The sequence below is a fragment of the Lissotriton vulgaris genome, chromosome 1_1, assembly GCF_964263255.1.
Source record: "Lissotriton vulgaris chromosome 1_1, aLisVul1.2, whole genome shotgun sequence".
Lineage (NCBI taxonomy): Eukaryota > Metazoa > Chordata > Amphibia > Caudata > Salamandridae > Lissotriton > Lissotriton vulgaris.
In genome coordinates this window covers 107,614,671-107,627,539 of record NC_141685.1, presented here as the reverse complement: position 1 = coordinate 107,627,539, position 12,869 = coordinate 107,614,671, and the positions used below count along the sequence as shown (strand labels likewise).

At 45.3% G+C, this 12,869-nt stretch overlaps 1 protein-coding gene across 1 annotated transcript; it reads right to left on the bottom strand.

The window, feature by feature from the left end:
• Positions 1 to 1,127: 1,127 nt before the first annotated feature.
• On the bottom strand, positions 1,128 to 3,196 carry LOC147737626 (uncharacterized). The gene is made up of 2 exons (XM_086939439.1): positions 1,246 to 3,196; positions 1,128 to 1,159 (listed from the first exon to the last, which is right to left on the bottom strand). The coding sequence occupies exons 1-2, from the start codon at positions 3,194 to 3,196 to the stop codon at positions 1,128 to 1,130; spliced, it is 1,983 nt and encodes a 660-aa protein (XP_086795565.1).
• Positions 3,197 to 12,869: the final 9,673 nt, after the last annotated feature.

Below are 12,869 nucleotides of genomic sequence, written 5' to 3'. Positions count from 1 at the left end.
TGTAGGTCTGATAACTGACTAAAGCTCTTCACACATTCACTGCACTTGAATGCTTTTTCCCCCGTGTGTGTTTGCTGATGACTTTGTAGGCTTGATAAATGACTAAAGCACTTTGCACCTTCAGTTCACTTGGATTTGATTTTCCCCTGTGTGTGTTCGATTTTGTGTTTAAAGTTGTGATAACTGACTAAAGCACTTTGCACATTCACTGCACTTGAATGGTGTTTCCCCTGTGTGTATTCGCTGATGTGTTTGGAGGTTTGATAAGCGACTAAAGCACTTTGCACATTCACTGCACTGGTATGGTTTTTCCCCCGTGTGTTTTCGCTGATAACTTTGTAGGCTTGATAAATGACTAAAGCACTTTGCACATTCAGTGCACTTTAATTTTTTTCCCCTGTGTGTGTTCGAATATGTGTTTGAAGTTGAGATAACTGACTAAAGCACTTTGCACATTCACTGCACTTGAATTGCTTTTCCCCTGTGTGTATTCGCTGATGTGTTTGGAGGTTTGATAAGCGACTAAAGCACTTTGCCCATTCACTGCACTTGAATTGCTTTTCCCCTGTGTGTGTTTGCTGATGACTTTTTAGGTCTGATATCTGACTAAATCACTTTGCACATTCACTGCACTTGAATGGCTTTCCCCTGTGTGTCTTCGCTGGTGTCTTTGAAGGCTTGATAACAGACTAAATCTCTTCTCACATTCATTGCAATGGTATGGCTTTTGCCCTGTGTGTGTTCGCTGATGTCTTTGTAGGTCTGATAATCGACTAAACCTCTTCCCACATTCATTGCACTTGAATGGTTTTTCTCCTGTGTGAGTTTGCTGATGATGACTTAATGCTGAAGAGTCACGAAAACTACTGTCACATTCACTACAATGATAGGGTTTTTCCCCCGTGTGTTTTCGCTGATGACTTTGTAGGTCTGATAATCGACTATAGCTTTTCACACATTCACTGCATTTAAATGGCTTTTCCCCGGTGTGTGTTCGCTGATGTCTTCGAAGGCTTGATAACTCACTAAAGCGCTTTGCACATTCAGTGCATTTGAATGGTTTTTCCCCCGTGTGTGTTCGCTGATGACTTTGAAGGTATGATAATCGACTAAACCTCTTCCCACATTCATTGCACTTGAATGGTTTTTCTCCTGTGTGAGTTTGATGATGATTCCTTAATGCTGAACAATTACGAAAACTACTGTCACATTCACTACAATGATAGGGTTTTTCCCCCGTGTGTTTTCGCTGATGACTTTGTAGGTCTGATAATCGACTATAGCTTTTCACACATTCACTGCATTTAAATGGCTTTTCCCCCGTGTGTGTTCGCTGATGTCTTCGAAGGCTTGATAACTCACTAAAGCGCTTTGCACATTCAGTGCATTTGAATGGTTTTTCCCCCGTGTGTGTTCGCTGATGACTTTGAAGGTATGATAATCGACTAAACCTCTTCCCACATTCATTGCACTTGAATGGTTTTTCTCCTGTGTGAGTTTGATGATGATTCCTTAATGCTGAACAGTTACGAAAACTACTGTCACATTCACTACAATGATAGGGTTTTTCCCCCGTGTGTGTTCGCTGATGACTTTGTAGGTCTGATAATTGACTAAAGCTCTTCACACATTCACTGCATTTAAATGGCTTTTCCCCCGTGTGTGTTCGCTGATGTCTTCGAAGGCTTGATAACGCACTAAAGCCCTTTGCACATTCAGTGCACTTGAATGGTTTTTCCCCTGTGTGTGTTCGCTGATGACTTTGAAGGTATGATAACTCACTAAAGCACTTTGCACATTCAGTGCACTTGAATGGTTTTTCCCCCGTGTGTGTTCGCTGATGGCTTTGAAGCACTGATAATCCACTAAAGCTCTTTACACATTCACTGCATTTAAATGGCTTTTCCCCTGTGTGTGTTTGGTGATGACTCTGAAGTTGTGATAACCGACTAAAGCTCTTTACACATTCACTGCACTTGAATGGCTTTACCCCTGTGTGTCTTCGCTGGTGTCTTTGTAGGTCTGATAATCGACTAAACCTCTTCCCACATTCATTGCACTTGAATGGTTTTTCTCCTGTGTGAGTTTGCTGATGATGCCTTAATGCTGAAGAGTCACGAAAACTACTGTCACATTCACTACAATGATAGGGTTTTTCCCCCGTGTGTGTTAGCAGATGACTTTGTAGGTCTGGTAATCGACTATAGCTCTTCACACATTCACTGCATTTATATGGCTTTTCCCCCGTGTGTGTTCGCTGATGTCTTCGAAGGCTTGATAACTCACTAAAGCACTTTGAACATTCAGTGCATTTGAATGTTTTTTCCCCCGTGTGTGTTCGCTGATGACTCTGAAGTTGTGATAACCAACTAAAGCTAGTTACACATTCACTGCACTTGAATGGCTTTTCCCCTGTGTGTCTTCGCTGGTGTCTTTGAAGGCTTGATAACAGACTAAATCTCTTCACACATTCATTGCAATGGTGTGGCTTTTCCCCTGTGTGTGTTCGCTGATGTCTTCGTAGGTCTGATAATCGACTAAACCTCTTCCCACATTCATTGCACTTGAATGGTTTTTCTCCTGTGTGAGTTTGATGATGATTCCTTAATGCTGAACAGTTACGAAAACTACTGTCACATTCACTACAATGATAGGGTTTTTCCCCCGTGTGTGTTCGCTGATGACTTTGTAGGTCTGATAATTGACTAAAGCTCTTCACACATTCACTGCATTTAAATGGCTTTCCCCCCGTGTGTGTTCGCTGATGTCTTCGAAGGCTTGATAACTCACTAAAGCACTTTGCACATTCAGTGCATTTGAATGTTTTTTCCCCCGTGTGTGTTCGCTGAGGGCTTTGAAGCCCTGATAATCGACTAAAGCTCTTTACACATTCACTGCATTTAAATGGCTTTTCTCCCGTGTGTGTTTGCTGATGACTCTGAAGTTGTGATAACTGACTAAAGCTCTTCACACATTCACTGCACTTGAATGGCTTTCCCCCTGTGTGTGTTCGCTGATGACATTCACTGCACTTGAATAGTTTTTGTCCTGTGTATGTGTGCTGATGAAGCTTGAGTAGTGATGACAAAGTAAAGCTCTTGCTGCATGTGTATGATTCTTCTTTCTTGGTTAGTGTCTTTGGGTCGGGTATATATTTGTCTACATCCCATGACTGTATTTCCTGTTGGGCCAACATGGCTGATAAAGCACTTGTGTTTTTCTCACACACTTTATGTGTGTGCAATATTTTACACTTTTGATTTCTGTTTTAACAATAAAATGCAATAGCCACCAAACATTTGCCACACTCCTAATATGTAGAAGGTGTCTTTGTAGGCGATTGTGCCTTTACATTGGACTATGGCTGTGCACGCTTGCTGTAGAGATGTATCTTCCTTTTGGCCGGTGCAAATTGGGACAGTCTGTTGTATTATAGATACAAGAACTCCTCTTTCTGTTACCCGTCAGTTGTCTGGCTCCGCTCTGTTGTGCTTTTCTCTGGCTGTTGTGAGTTACCCCGAAAGAGTTTACAATTCACCTAGAGTACTAAATGATGGCTTGTCATTATATTAGAAAACAGAGCACTGCGATAATCACATCATACCGATCCCATGCTCAAAGCTGGTGTTATGTTATGTTATGTTAAATGGCTCTTTTTGAGCGCACTGACACCCGAAGGTTTCCTGGACACTTGTTTATACAGGAGGTGGTTGGTTATTGTTGTTGCCTTAATTTTGTAGAAGTAATTTCTCCGTCTCGTGGCGTGGAGGTGCACTGCTCATCCTCTTACAATCTCTGAACTGCACTTGAGGCTTCATCCGGGATCTGTCTGTTTGTGTGCAGGTTCATCTGTCGCCGTCTGCGCTGATGTTTTGCTGAATACTGTAGCTCATTATTTCTGCTATTATTGAAGATTTACAGCATTAGCTTCATTATTGATGGTCATTTCATACATTCAAGGATGGTTTTCTGTTGGTTGTAAAGATATTTAACATCACTAAATTGAAACATAAATGAATGAGAATTCACAATGCTTAACTGGTTTAAAAGACATTTCGGAGGAGATTTACCAAATCTCCATGCAATGCAGCGCAGCCCCCCCCGTGCGAGGCTGCGCTGTGTTGCGTGACAGGGAGGGAGAAGGAGAGCACCATATTTTCAAAGATTTGGCTCTCTCCTTCCCTTTCCCTTGCGCCGGCACTGATTACAGTGGTCCTGCGCCATGCACACATGTTTTTCAGGAAATCCACCGATCATGCCGTTCATGGTCTTGTTAAATCTTTCAACACGGTCATTACACCTAGCAGAGTGGCTTTGGCCACACTGACCAGGACATATGCAGCAGGGGATTGGAGGCCCCACATTTGGACCCCTAATATTATGCCGTTCAATTGCAACACGCAGATCGATCACTCAACACAGTCCCTAGTTGGGAAATGTAGCCCTTGGTGGGAATGGTGGACGCTGGTTGTCTTCCAGAGCTGTTAATGGAGGAATCCGGAACACCACAATGCAGAATATCTACCCGACATCTTAGTAGCTCTCCCCTCTGACTACTATATTCTGCATGTTGATAGACCTGCTGATAAAAGGGGCGGGGGGGTCGCAGCGATTATTCGCAATTCCCATAAAGTCTCACTTCTACCGTCTCTTGACCTCATAGGTTCAGAAAATTTGATCTTTAAAATGGACACCAACAGTGGTTCATTACTTATGATCCTCATTTATCGCCCCCCTCAAAATATGCCCACTTTTGTGGAATCTTTAGCAGAACAGCTTGCCCCTTTGATAATCTCTCACAAAAAAATCGTGCTGCTGGGTGACCTCAACTTTTGGCTGGACTCTGCCGAGCTAGACACTCAGGCAGCTGCGCTGAAAGAGACTCTTTTAGATATGAACCTCACCCAACAGATACATCTCCCAACCCACACAAAAGGGCATAGCCTCGACCAAATCTGGTCTCAGAACATCTCCCTGGCCATCAATTCCATTACGCCCTGCATCTGGTCAGATCACTTTTTGATCAACTTTACTATGAACATTGAAAGAAGTAGGAAGCCCCCGACTCAGATAGGAGGAAAAACTAGAATATGGAAGAATGTTGACATCCCCGCTCTTATTGGCACCCTAACTTCTTCCCTCCCCCCTTTAGATCAGGATATTGAAGAAATGGAAAAAGCCTTCTCTGGATGGCTACTTCAGGCAGCTGACGTCTATGCCCCTTGTACTAACTTTCCCCGCTCTCGACCCAATGACGCTCATAGGTGGTTCACACCTCTTCTGAAAACTCTTAAACTTGAAGTTCGTCGTATGGAGCGAAAGTGGCAAATAGCATACTCAGAACAAGAAAGAGCTAACTACTGCAAAGCCCACAAGGACTACCAAAAACTTATTCAGAAACACAAAACAGACTACTTTTCAAATAAAATTCTCAATGCCCACAACAAATCAAGAGAACTGTTTAATATTGTGGAGAATCTCAGTGCCAGTGATAGAACATCTCTACCGGTGGTCCCCACTCAGGAGCTCTGCAATTCGCTAAACTCTTTTTTCTCTGACAAAATCTGCACCATAAAACAAAGCATTCCCACTACTCAATCCCCCCTCCTTCTGGCTGACACCTTTTATAACTCTGCGTCCCTGGAATCCTTTCCCTCCATTGACAGTGCCATTTTATCAAAACTCCTTGCTAAGGTCAAATCAGGCTCCCCTGATGACATCTGCCCCCCTCACATTCTAAAAGAAGTGGGAACCAGCATTCCCGCGGGTATACTTCCTTTGCTGAACGGAACTCTTACTCAGGGTAAAGTCCCTGATAAATTTAAAAAGGCTCTTCTTATCCCTCTGATAAAAAAGTAGGGGCCAACCCACTAGACCTGCAAAACTATAGGCCCATATCCTTGTTGCCTTACTGTGCCAAACTTCTGGAGGCTCATGTCTGTAACAGCATTTCCAAATTTTTGGAAGAGTCTGAGTATCTTGCACCTAACCAGGCTGGCTTCCGTCCATGCCATTCCACTGAGGCAGTCATCCTCTCGGTGCAGAATACTTTGAGGCGGAATGCGGATGAAGGGATCCATCAGGCTCTGGTGCTATTGGATCTCTCTGCCGCGTTCGACACGGTCGACTATACCATCTTCGTCGACCGTGTCGAGCAGGCAGGTCTCAGAGGCCCTACGCTGAGCTGGATCCGCTCATTCATTACAGGCCGTACTCAATCTGTTAGATTGGGTCCCTTCACTGCCCCTACTATACCTACCACCTGCGGAGTTCCTCAGGGTTCTTCGTTATCACCTTTGCTTTTTAATTTGTATTTACGTCCCCTTCTATACTCTCTTAGAAAAGCCAAAGTTACCATCTTCAACTATGCAGATGATTTGCAGCTCATTTTTCCTTTGAACACCAAGGACTCTGTGGTAGAATTCCAAAACACCATGTCCCACATTTTGAGCTGGATGAACCGCAATCATCTGAAACTTAACCCAGGCAAGACCGAACTGGTCTTGCCTGGACAGAGTGTACTTAGTTGGAACCCCAGTTTCTGGCCTTCTAGCATGGGAGCCCCTCCCTCTAAGTCATCCTCGGTTAAGAGCCTGGGTATCTTTATCAGTGAAGACCTTTCCCTAAAAAAACAAGTAGGAGCAGTTGTATCTTCTAGCTTTTTCCAGCTGAAGAAAATCAAGAAAATCGCCTGCTTTTTCTCTCCGGCTGCCCTCACACAGATTGTCATCTCTCTGGTTTTGTCCAGATTAGACTTTTCCAACAGCCTCTATTTTGGGCTCCAAATTGGAGAGCTAAAGCGATTACAGCTGGTTCAGAATCAGGCAGCCAGACTTCTTCTGAATCTCTCTAAAAGGCAGTCTGTCAGACTTGGCTTGAAACAGCTACACTGGCTGCCTGTTGAGCAACGTGTGGCTTTTAAAACTGGGTGCATTTTATTCAAGTCTTTGCATGACTCTGGCCCTCTCTTCATTAGAGATACGTTTAAGAGATACATTCCATCCCGCAATCTCCGGTCCATCCATAAATCCCTGCTGATCGTTCCCTCCTACAAGAGGAAGCGCCTCGGAGGCAGCTGTTATGACCATCTTGCAGCTGGCTTCTGGAACTATCTCCCCCCTCATCTGAAACTGAATGACAACCTCCTCAGTTTTAGACATTCCCTGAAAACCTGGCTCTTCTCTCAGGCGCATTGCTGAGCTGTTTATTCTCTACCATGACTGTTGCGCTACGCTCCTTCCTACAGCGCCATGAAGCCCCCGGGCGTACGAGCGCTTAACAAATACATAATAACATTAACATTAACATTAACCATACATTGTGTGACAGACGGCCAGAGCATAGCAATGGTTTGTTGTGAGAGTACTTAAGTGCGCACCATTCCATAGGGAGCTCTCAATCTGGATATTAGAATCAATCAGGCAGATGGCACTCAGTATGTCCTTCCAGGCATGGAGGGAGGGTGATGCGAGCAATAGGGTGAAATGTACCCAGATGAGACTTATTGCCTTTGAACATACCCGCAAAGAGTTTGGTCTAAGCCAGGGGCAATTTTTACAACATGCTGGCTTGGCAGACGCAACTAAGCACACCTGGCCATGCTATGCGACAGCTCCGCCGCATACTCAAACCTTGAGATACTGCTAACCTGTGGTGCGTGTAGACACCTAATTATGCATCTTTACAGAACAATGTGATCAGATACAGTAGACACTACATACGGGCCCGAGAGGCCTGTAATTTAGACTTTGACATTCCAATGGAAGATCAAGACTGGCAGCGGGCCTGTGAACTAATGGGCATGGTTTCTAGTAATGCCCATTTTCGACTGATACATTATAATTTTCTGTGAAGAACCTACTTAACGTCACAAGACCTTCATCGAATGGTCATGTCTTGCCCAGATATATGCTTGCCCTGCAACACTGTGGGGGCTGATTTCTTACATTAACCATGATCCTGCGATGCAAAATACTCCTTCTGGCAACTAGCTGTCTAAGAAATGGTGCATGCCACACAACTAAGTATTGAGCTGACACCCAAATGCTGTTTATTAGGCCTCTTTAGATGCCAGAAGGGCGCAAGATAACCTGTATATTTGGTCAGTCGCCTATGGTACTGGCATGACTTAGAATTGCAATCACACGGCTGCCGCAGCATGCCCAAACGATTGCGCTCTGGCATAGAGTTGGGCCTCTTCTTCTGTTATGTTATGTTAAAAATATTTGTAAAGCGCGCTTACACCAAGCGGTTTCATATGTTGGCAGAAGCAACCGGACAACAAGACCAAGGTTTAGCACAACCAAGACACTAGTTCACATAAGGGTATAAACGGTGCAGCACACTTCCTGTACCCGTCGTCCCTGGGCACAAACACGATACACAGAGTTAGAAACAGAATGGAAGGCGCACTCAAAGAAATTACGGTGATGCTTGTATTCTTGAATTTTCTTTTTCTTTATTTGGGTAATTTTACCAAAAGACATGCACAGCCAACGCGTTTCGTTACGTATCGTAACTTCGTCAGGGCTAGATCTGTAATATAGAATATACTGAAGTATAATGAGCGTGAAGTTGAGCAGGCACCATAGGGTTGACAAAGTGTCTAGAAGAATTAGAAGGAGCAGACCGCGTCGAGGATCTAGACATCGGTCCAGTAGGTATGGTATACTCCTCAATAAGAGTTAAAGACCTCCGGCATGGTCACACGGAACGGCAAACAGGATTTATCCTGTTTGCCGTTCCATGTGACCATGCCGGAGGTCTTTAACTCTTATTGAGGTCTTTGAACCCAAATTTTTTTTCCTAAAACACCCAGGAGCACTTCCACTGGCTGCAGAGAAATCCTCAATTACAGAAACTACCGTTATATGATTACTGTATACATCTGTTTCAACTGACTATTACGGCGACAGGCCAGTTCTTATCCATTGATAACCAGGCACCCAGATCTGCTCCTTCTAATTCTTCTAGACACTTTGTCAACCCTATGGTGCCTGCTCAACTTCACGCTCATTATACTTCAGTATATTCTATATTACAGATCTAGCCCTGACGAAGTTACGATACGTAACAAAACGCGTTGGCTGTGCATGTCTTTTGGTAAAATTACCCAAATAAAGAAAAAGAAAATTCAAGAATACAAGCATCACCGTAATTTCTTTGAGTGCACCTTCCATTCTGTTTCTAACCAAGCGGTTTCATGGCGCTAAGAGAGAAGGACAGTGGCGGAGGGGAGCAGGAACATTACTCATATGCTTGTAGGAACAGAAGGGCTTTGAGGAGTGTTCTGAATTGGGTGTAACTAGTTACAGATCTTAGTTCCATCGGGAGAGTGTTCTAGAAGTTAGGAGCAAGAAAGGAAAATCGGAGGCCACCATGTTTTTTAGGTTTAATAGTAGGAGTCGTGAGCAGATTGAGGTGGGAGGAGCGAATTTCGCGTATGGGGACATAACGGTGGATCATGGAAGAAATGAAAGCAGGACCCTGGCCTGCGATCGCTTTGAAGATGGTGCAGCCAAGTTTAAAGACACAGCGTTTGGCCACCGGGAGCCAATGAAGGCTCTTCATCAGAAGACTGACATGCTGGTGCTTAGGCTGATGGTAAATGAGCCTGGCTGCTTGGTTTTAGACTAACTGTAGACGACGAAGTTGGTATGCTGGGATACCAACATAGAGCGAATTTGTATGGTGAATACGAGAGATGACTAAAGCCAGGGTGACAAGAGTGAGACCTTCGGTGGTCAGAAATCTGCAGATCTTGCGAATTCTGCGAATATGGTAAAAAGAGGAAGAAACCACTGCGTTAATTTGGGGTTTCAGAGACAGATCGTTGCAGATTATGACCCCAAGGCTTTTTACAGTATCCACTGGGCGGGGGATCTGCCCAGGAGCGGGGGCCCAAAATTGTAGCCCCAGGGGTTGGCTGGTCCACCAGTCAGGATCAGCTCCGTCTAGTCAGGATTGTGTTTTAATTGATTGGTATACATCCATTCGGCGATAACTGTCATGGTGGATTGGAAACTAGTGACTGATGTGTTGGAGGGGGTCGATGTTGAATACCAACTGGAGATGGTGGGCATAATTGAAGGTTATGACTGGGCTATTACGTAAAGAAACAATCAAAGGTTGCATGTACAAATTGAACAAAAGGGGCGACAGGGAGGAGCCCTAAGGGAATCCACAGGTCAACTTGGATTGCTTGGCTGAGAAGTTAGCCAGGTGAACTGCCTGGAATCGTTTATGCAAGATAGAGGAAACCCATCTAAGGGCCAAACCATGGATGCCAGCATTACTGACACGGTCGATCAAAAGATCATGATCGACCGTGTCAAAAGCGGCTGACAGGTCTAAAAGTACCAGTGCTTGGGTGGTGTTTTTATCGGCTCCTCTTCTCAACTCGTCCATCACTGCTAGGATGACGGACTCAGTAGAATGGGCTGGTCGAAAGCCTGCCTGCCGAGGGTCAAGGAACTGAGAATGCTCAATAAATGAGCTCAGGCAGTTCGTGACATGGGCCACCAGTAAATTACTAAGGTATGGGAGCAAAGAGATAGGACGAAAATTGCTCAAAACCGACGGATCGGCGTCTGGTTTTTTCAAGATCGGGACAATCACGGCGTGTTTAAAGGTGTCCGGAACGATACCTTGTTTAATAGAATTGTTAAGGAGTGAGAGACGGATCAGGGCAGGCAGCAAGAGCCTGTTGCAGGATGTGGGGTGGACAGCAATCATGAGGGGAGCCAGATCGTAGCTTCTTTAGGTGGACAAGAAATTCCTCTCTAGAGATCAGGGGAATTTGGTCAAGCATGAGGGAGTTTTTACATATGATTGGAGGGGTGACTGGAAGCGTGGGAGTGGGGATATTGTTTTTGATAGAAATTATTTTATCGATAAAGAGTTCAGGGAATCACATAGTGTTTGTGAGGTTGACAGATTTAGCTATCACTCTGTCAGGTTGGGCAAGCTCATCAACTATTGCAAAGATGTCTTTGGTTTTCGTAGCTGAATTCATAATTTTTGAGGAATTATAAGTGGTCTTAGTCTGAAGAATAGAATTTTTATAGTTTTTTTAGCAGAGCTACATAGGCAATTCTCTCCTCTGGGGCATACGTACGCCTTCTACGGAGGATGCTTCTATCTCGTCTTGGTCAGATTCTTCCCAGAAGATATCCAGAGTGTGTTGAATGCTTTGACGCTGCCTCTCTCGTCATCAGTCCCACAGACATTATCTCTAATTGAACGCAGGCACCCTAGGAAGCATGTGCTTTTCTACCAGTTGCCCTCTGATGCGGCGTCCTCACTATTGGATAAGTCAGCATGTCCTGAATTTTAGGAGGGTTACATTATCTAGTGCACCCTGTTAGGCAGTGTTCACCTGTGGTAGTAAGATGTTAATAGGCACCTTATCACCTATGCACAGTGCAGGGCTTTGAGTTACAGAGCTCCTCACACTGTGGAGAAGATTAGGTCACATTTACCCATTTTCCCATATTTGGTCCTGATGAAATGCCAACAGATTGCGGTACAAAAGGGGGTGGTGATGGACGGAGAATCTGAACCAATCAAACACTCACACCCAGTCAACAGATCTGGGTTTAATCCATCACTGTTCTTTAGCCCACTCTGCCACCCCAGTTCAGACATGGCCATATGCAAATCAGTTTGACCCTGTGCCTCATGGGAACAGTCCAGCCCGAACTGTCAAGCCATGCCTTCCCTGGACCGGAAACAAGCTTCCGAGGACCGGTGTCTGGCATTTCAGCTGTCTTCAGCCCGGCTTGCTTGTATCCAGTGGCAAACTGAGCAAGGGACTCACGTCTGAGCATATCCTGCAAACTTATGGCAAACAAAGTGGTACAAAAGGGGGTGGTGATGGACGGAGAATCTGAACCAATAAAACACTCACACCCATTCAATAGATCTGGGTTTAATCCATCACCGTTCTTTAGCCCATGCATGCCACCCCAGTTCAGACATGGCCATATGCAAATCAGTCTGACCCTGTGCCTCATGGCAACAGTCCAGCCCGAACTTCCAAGCCATGCCTTCCCTGGACCGGAAACAAGCTTCCGAGGACCGGTTTCTGGAATTTCAGCCGTCTTCAGCCCGGCTTGCTTGAATCCAGTGGCAAAGTGAGCAAGGGACTCACGTCTGAGCATACCCTGCCAACTTATGGCGACCAAAGTGGTACAAAAGGGGGTAGTGATGGACCGAGAATCTGAACCAATCAAACACTCACACCCAGTCAACAGATCTGGGTTTAATCCATCACCGTTCTTTAGCCCACTCTGCCACCCCAGTTCAGACATGACCATATGCAAATCAGTCTGACCCTGTGCCTCATGGGAACAGTCCAGCCCGAACTGCCAGGCCATGCCTTCCCTGGACCGGAAACAAGCTTCCGAGGACTGGTTTCTGGCATTTCAGCCGTCTTCAGCCCGGCTTGCTTGAATCCAGTGGCAAAGTGAGCAAGGGACTCACGCCTGTGCATACCCTGCCAACTTATGGCGAACAAAGTGGTACAAAAGGGGGTGGTGATGGACGGAAAATCTGAACCAATCAAACACTCATACCTAGTCATCAGATCTGGGTTTAATCCATCCCCGTTCTTTAGCCCACTCTACTACCACGAGTCAGACATGCCCACATGCAAATCAGTCTGACCCTGTGCCTCATGGGAACAGTCCAGCCCGAACTGCCAAGCCATGCCTTCCCTGGACCGGAAACAAGCTTCCGAGGACCGGTTTCAGGCATTTCAGCCGTCTTCAGCCCGGTTTGCTTGAATCCAGTGGCAAAGTGAGCAAGGGACTCACGTCTGAGCACACCCTGCCAACTTATGGCGAACATAGTGGTACAAAAGGGGGTGG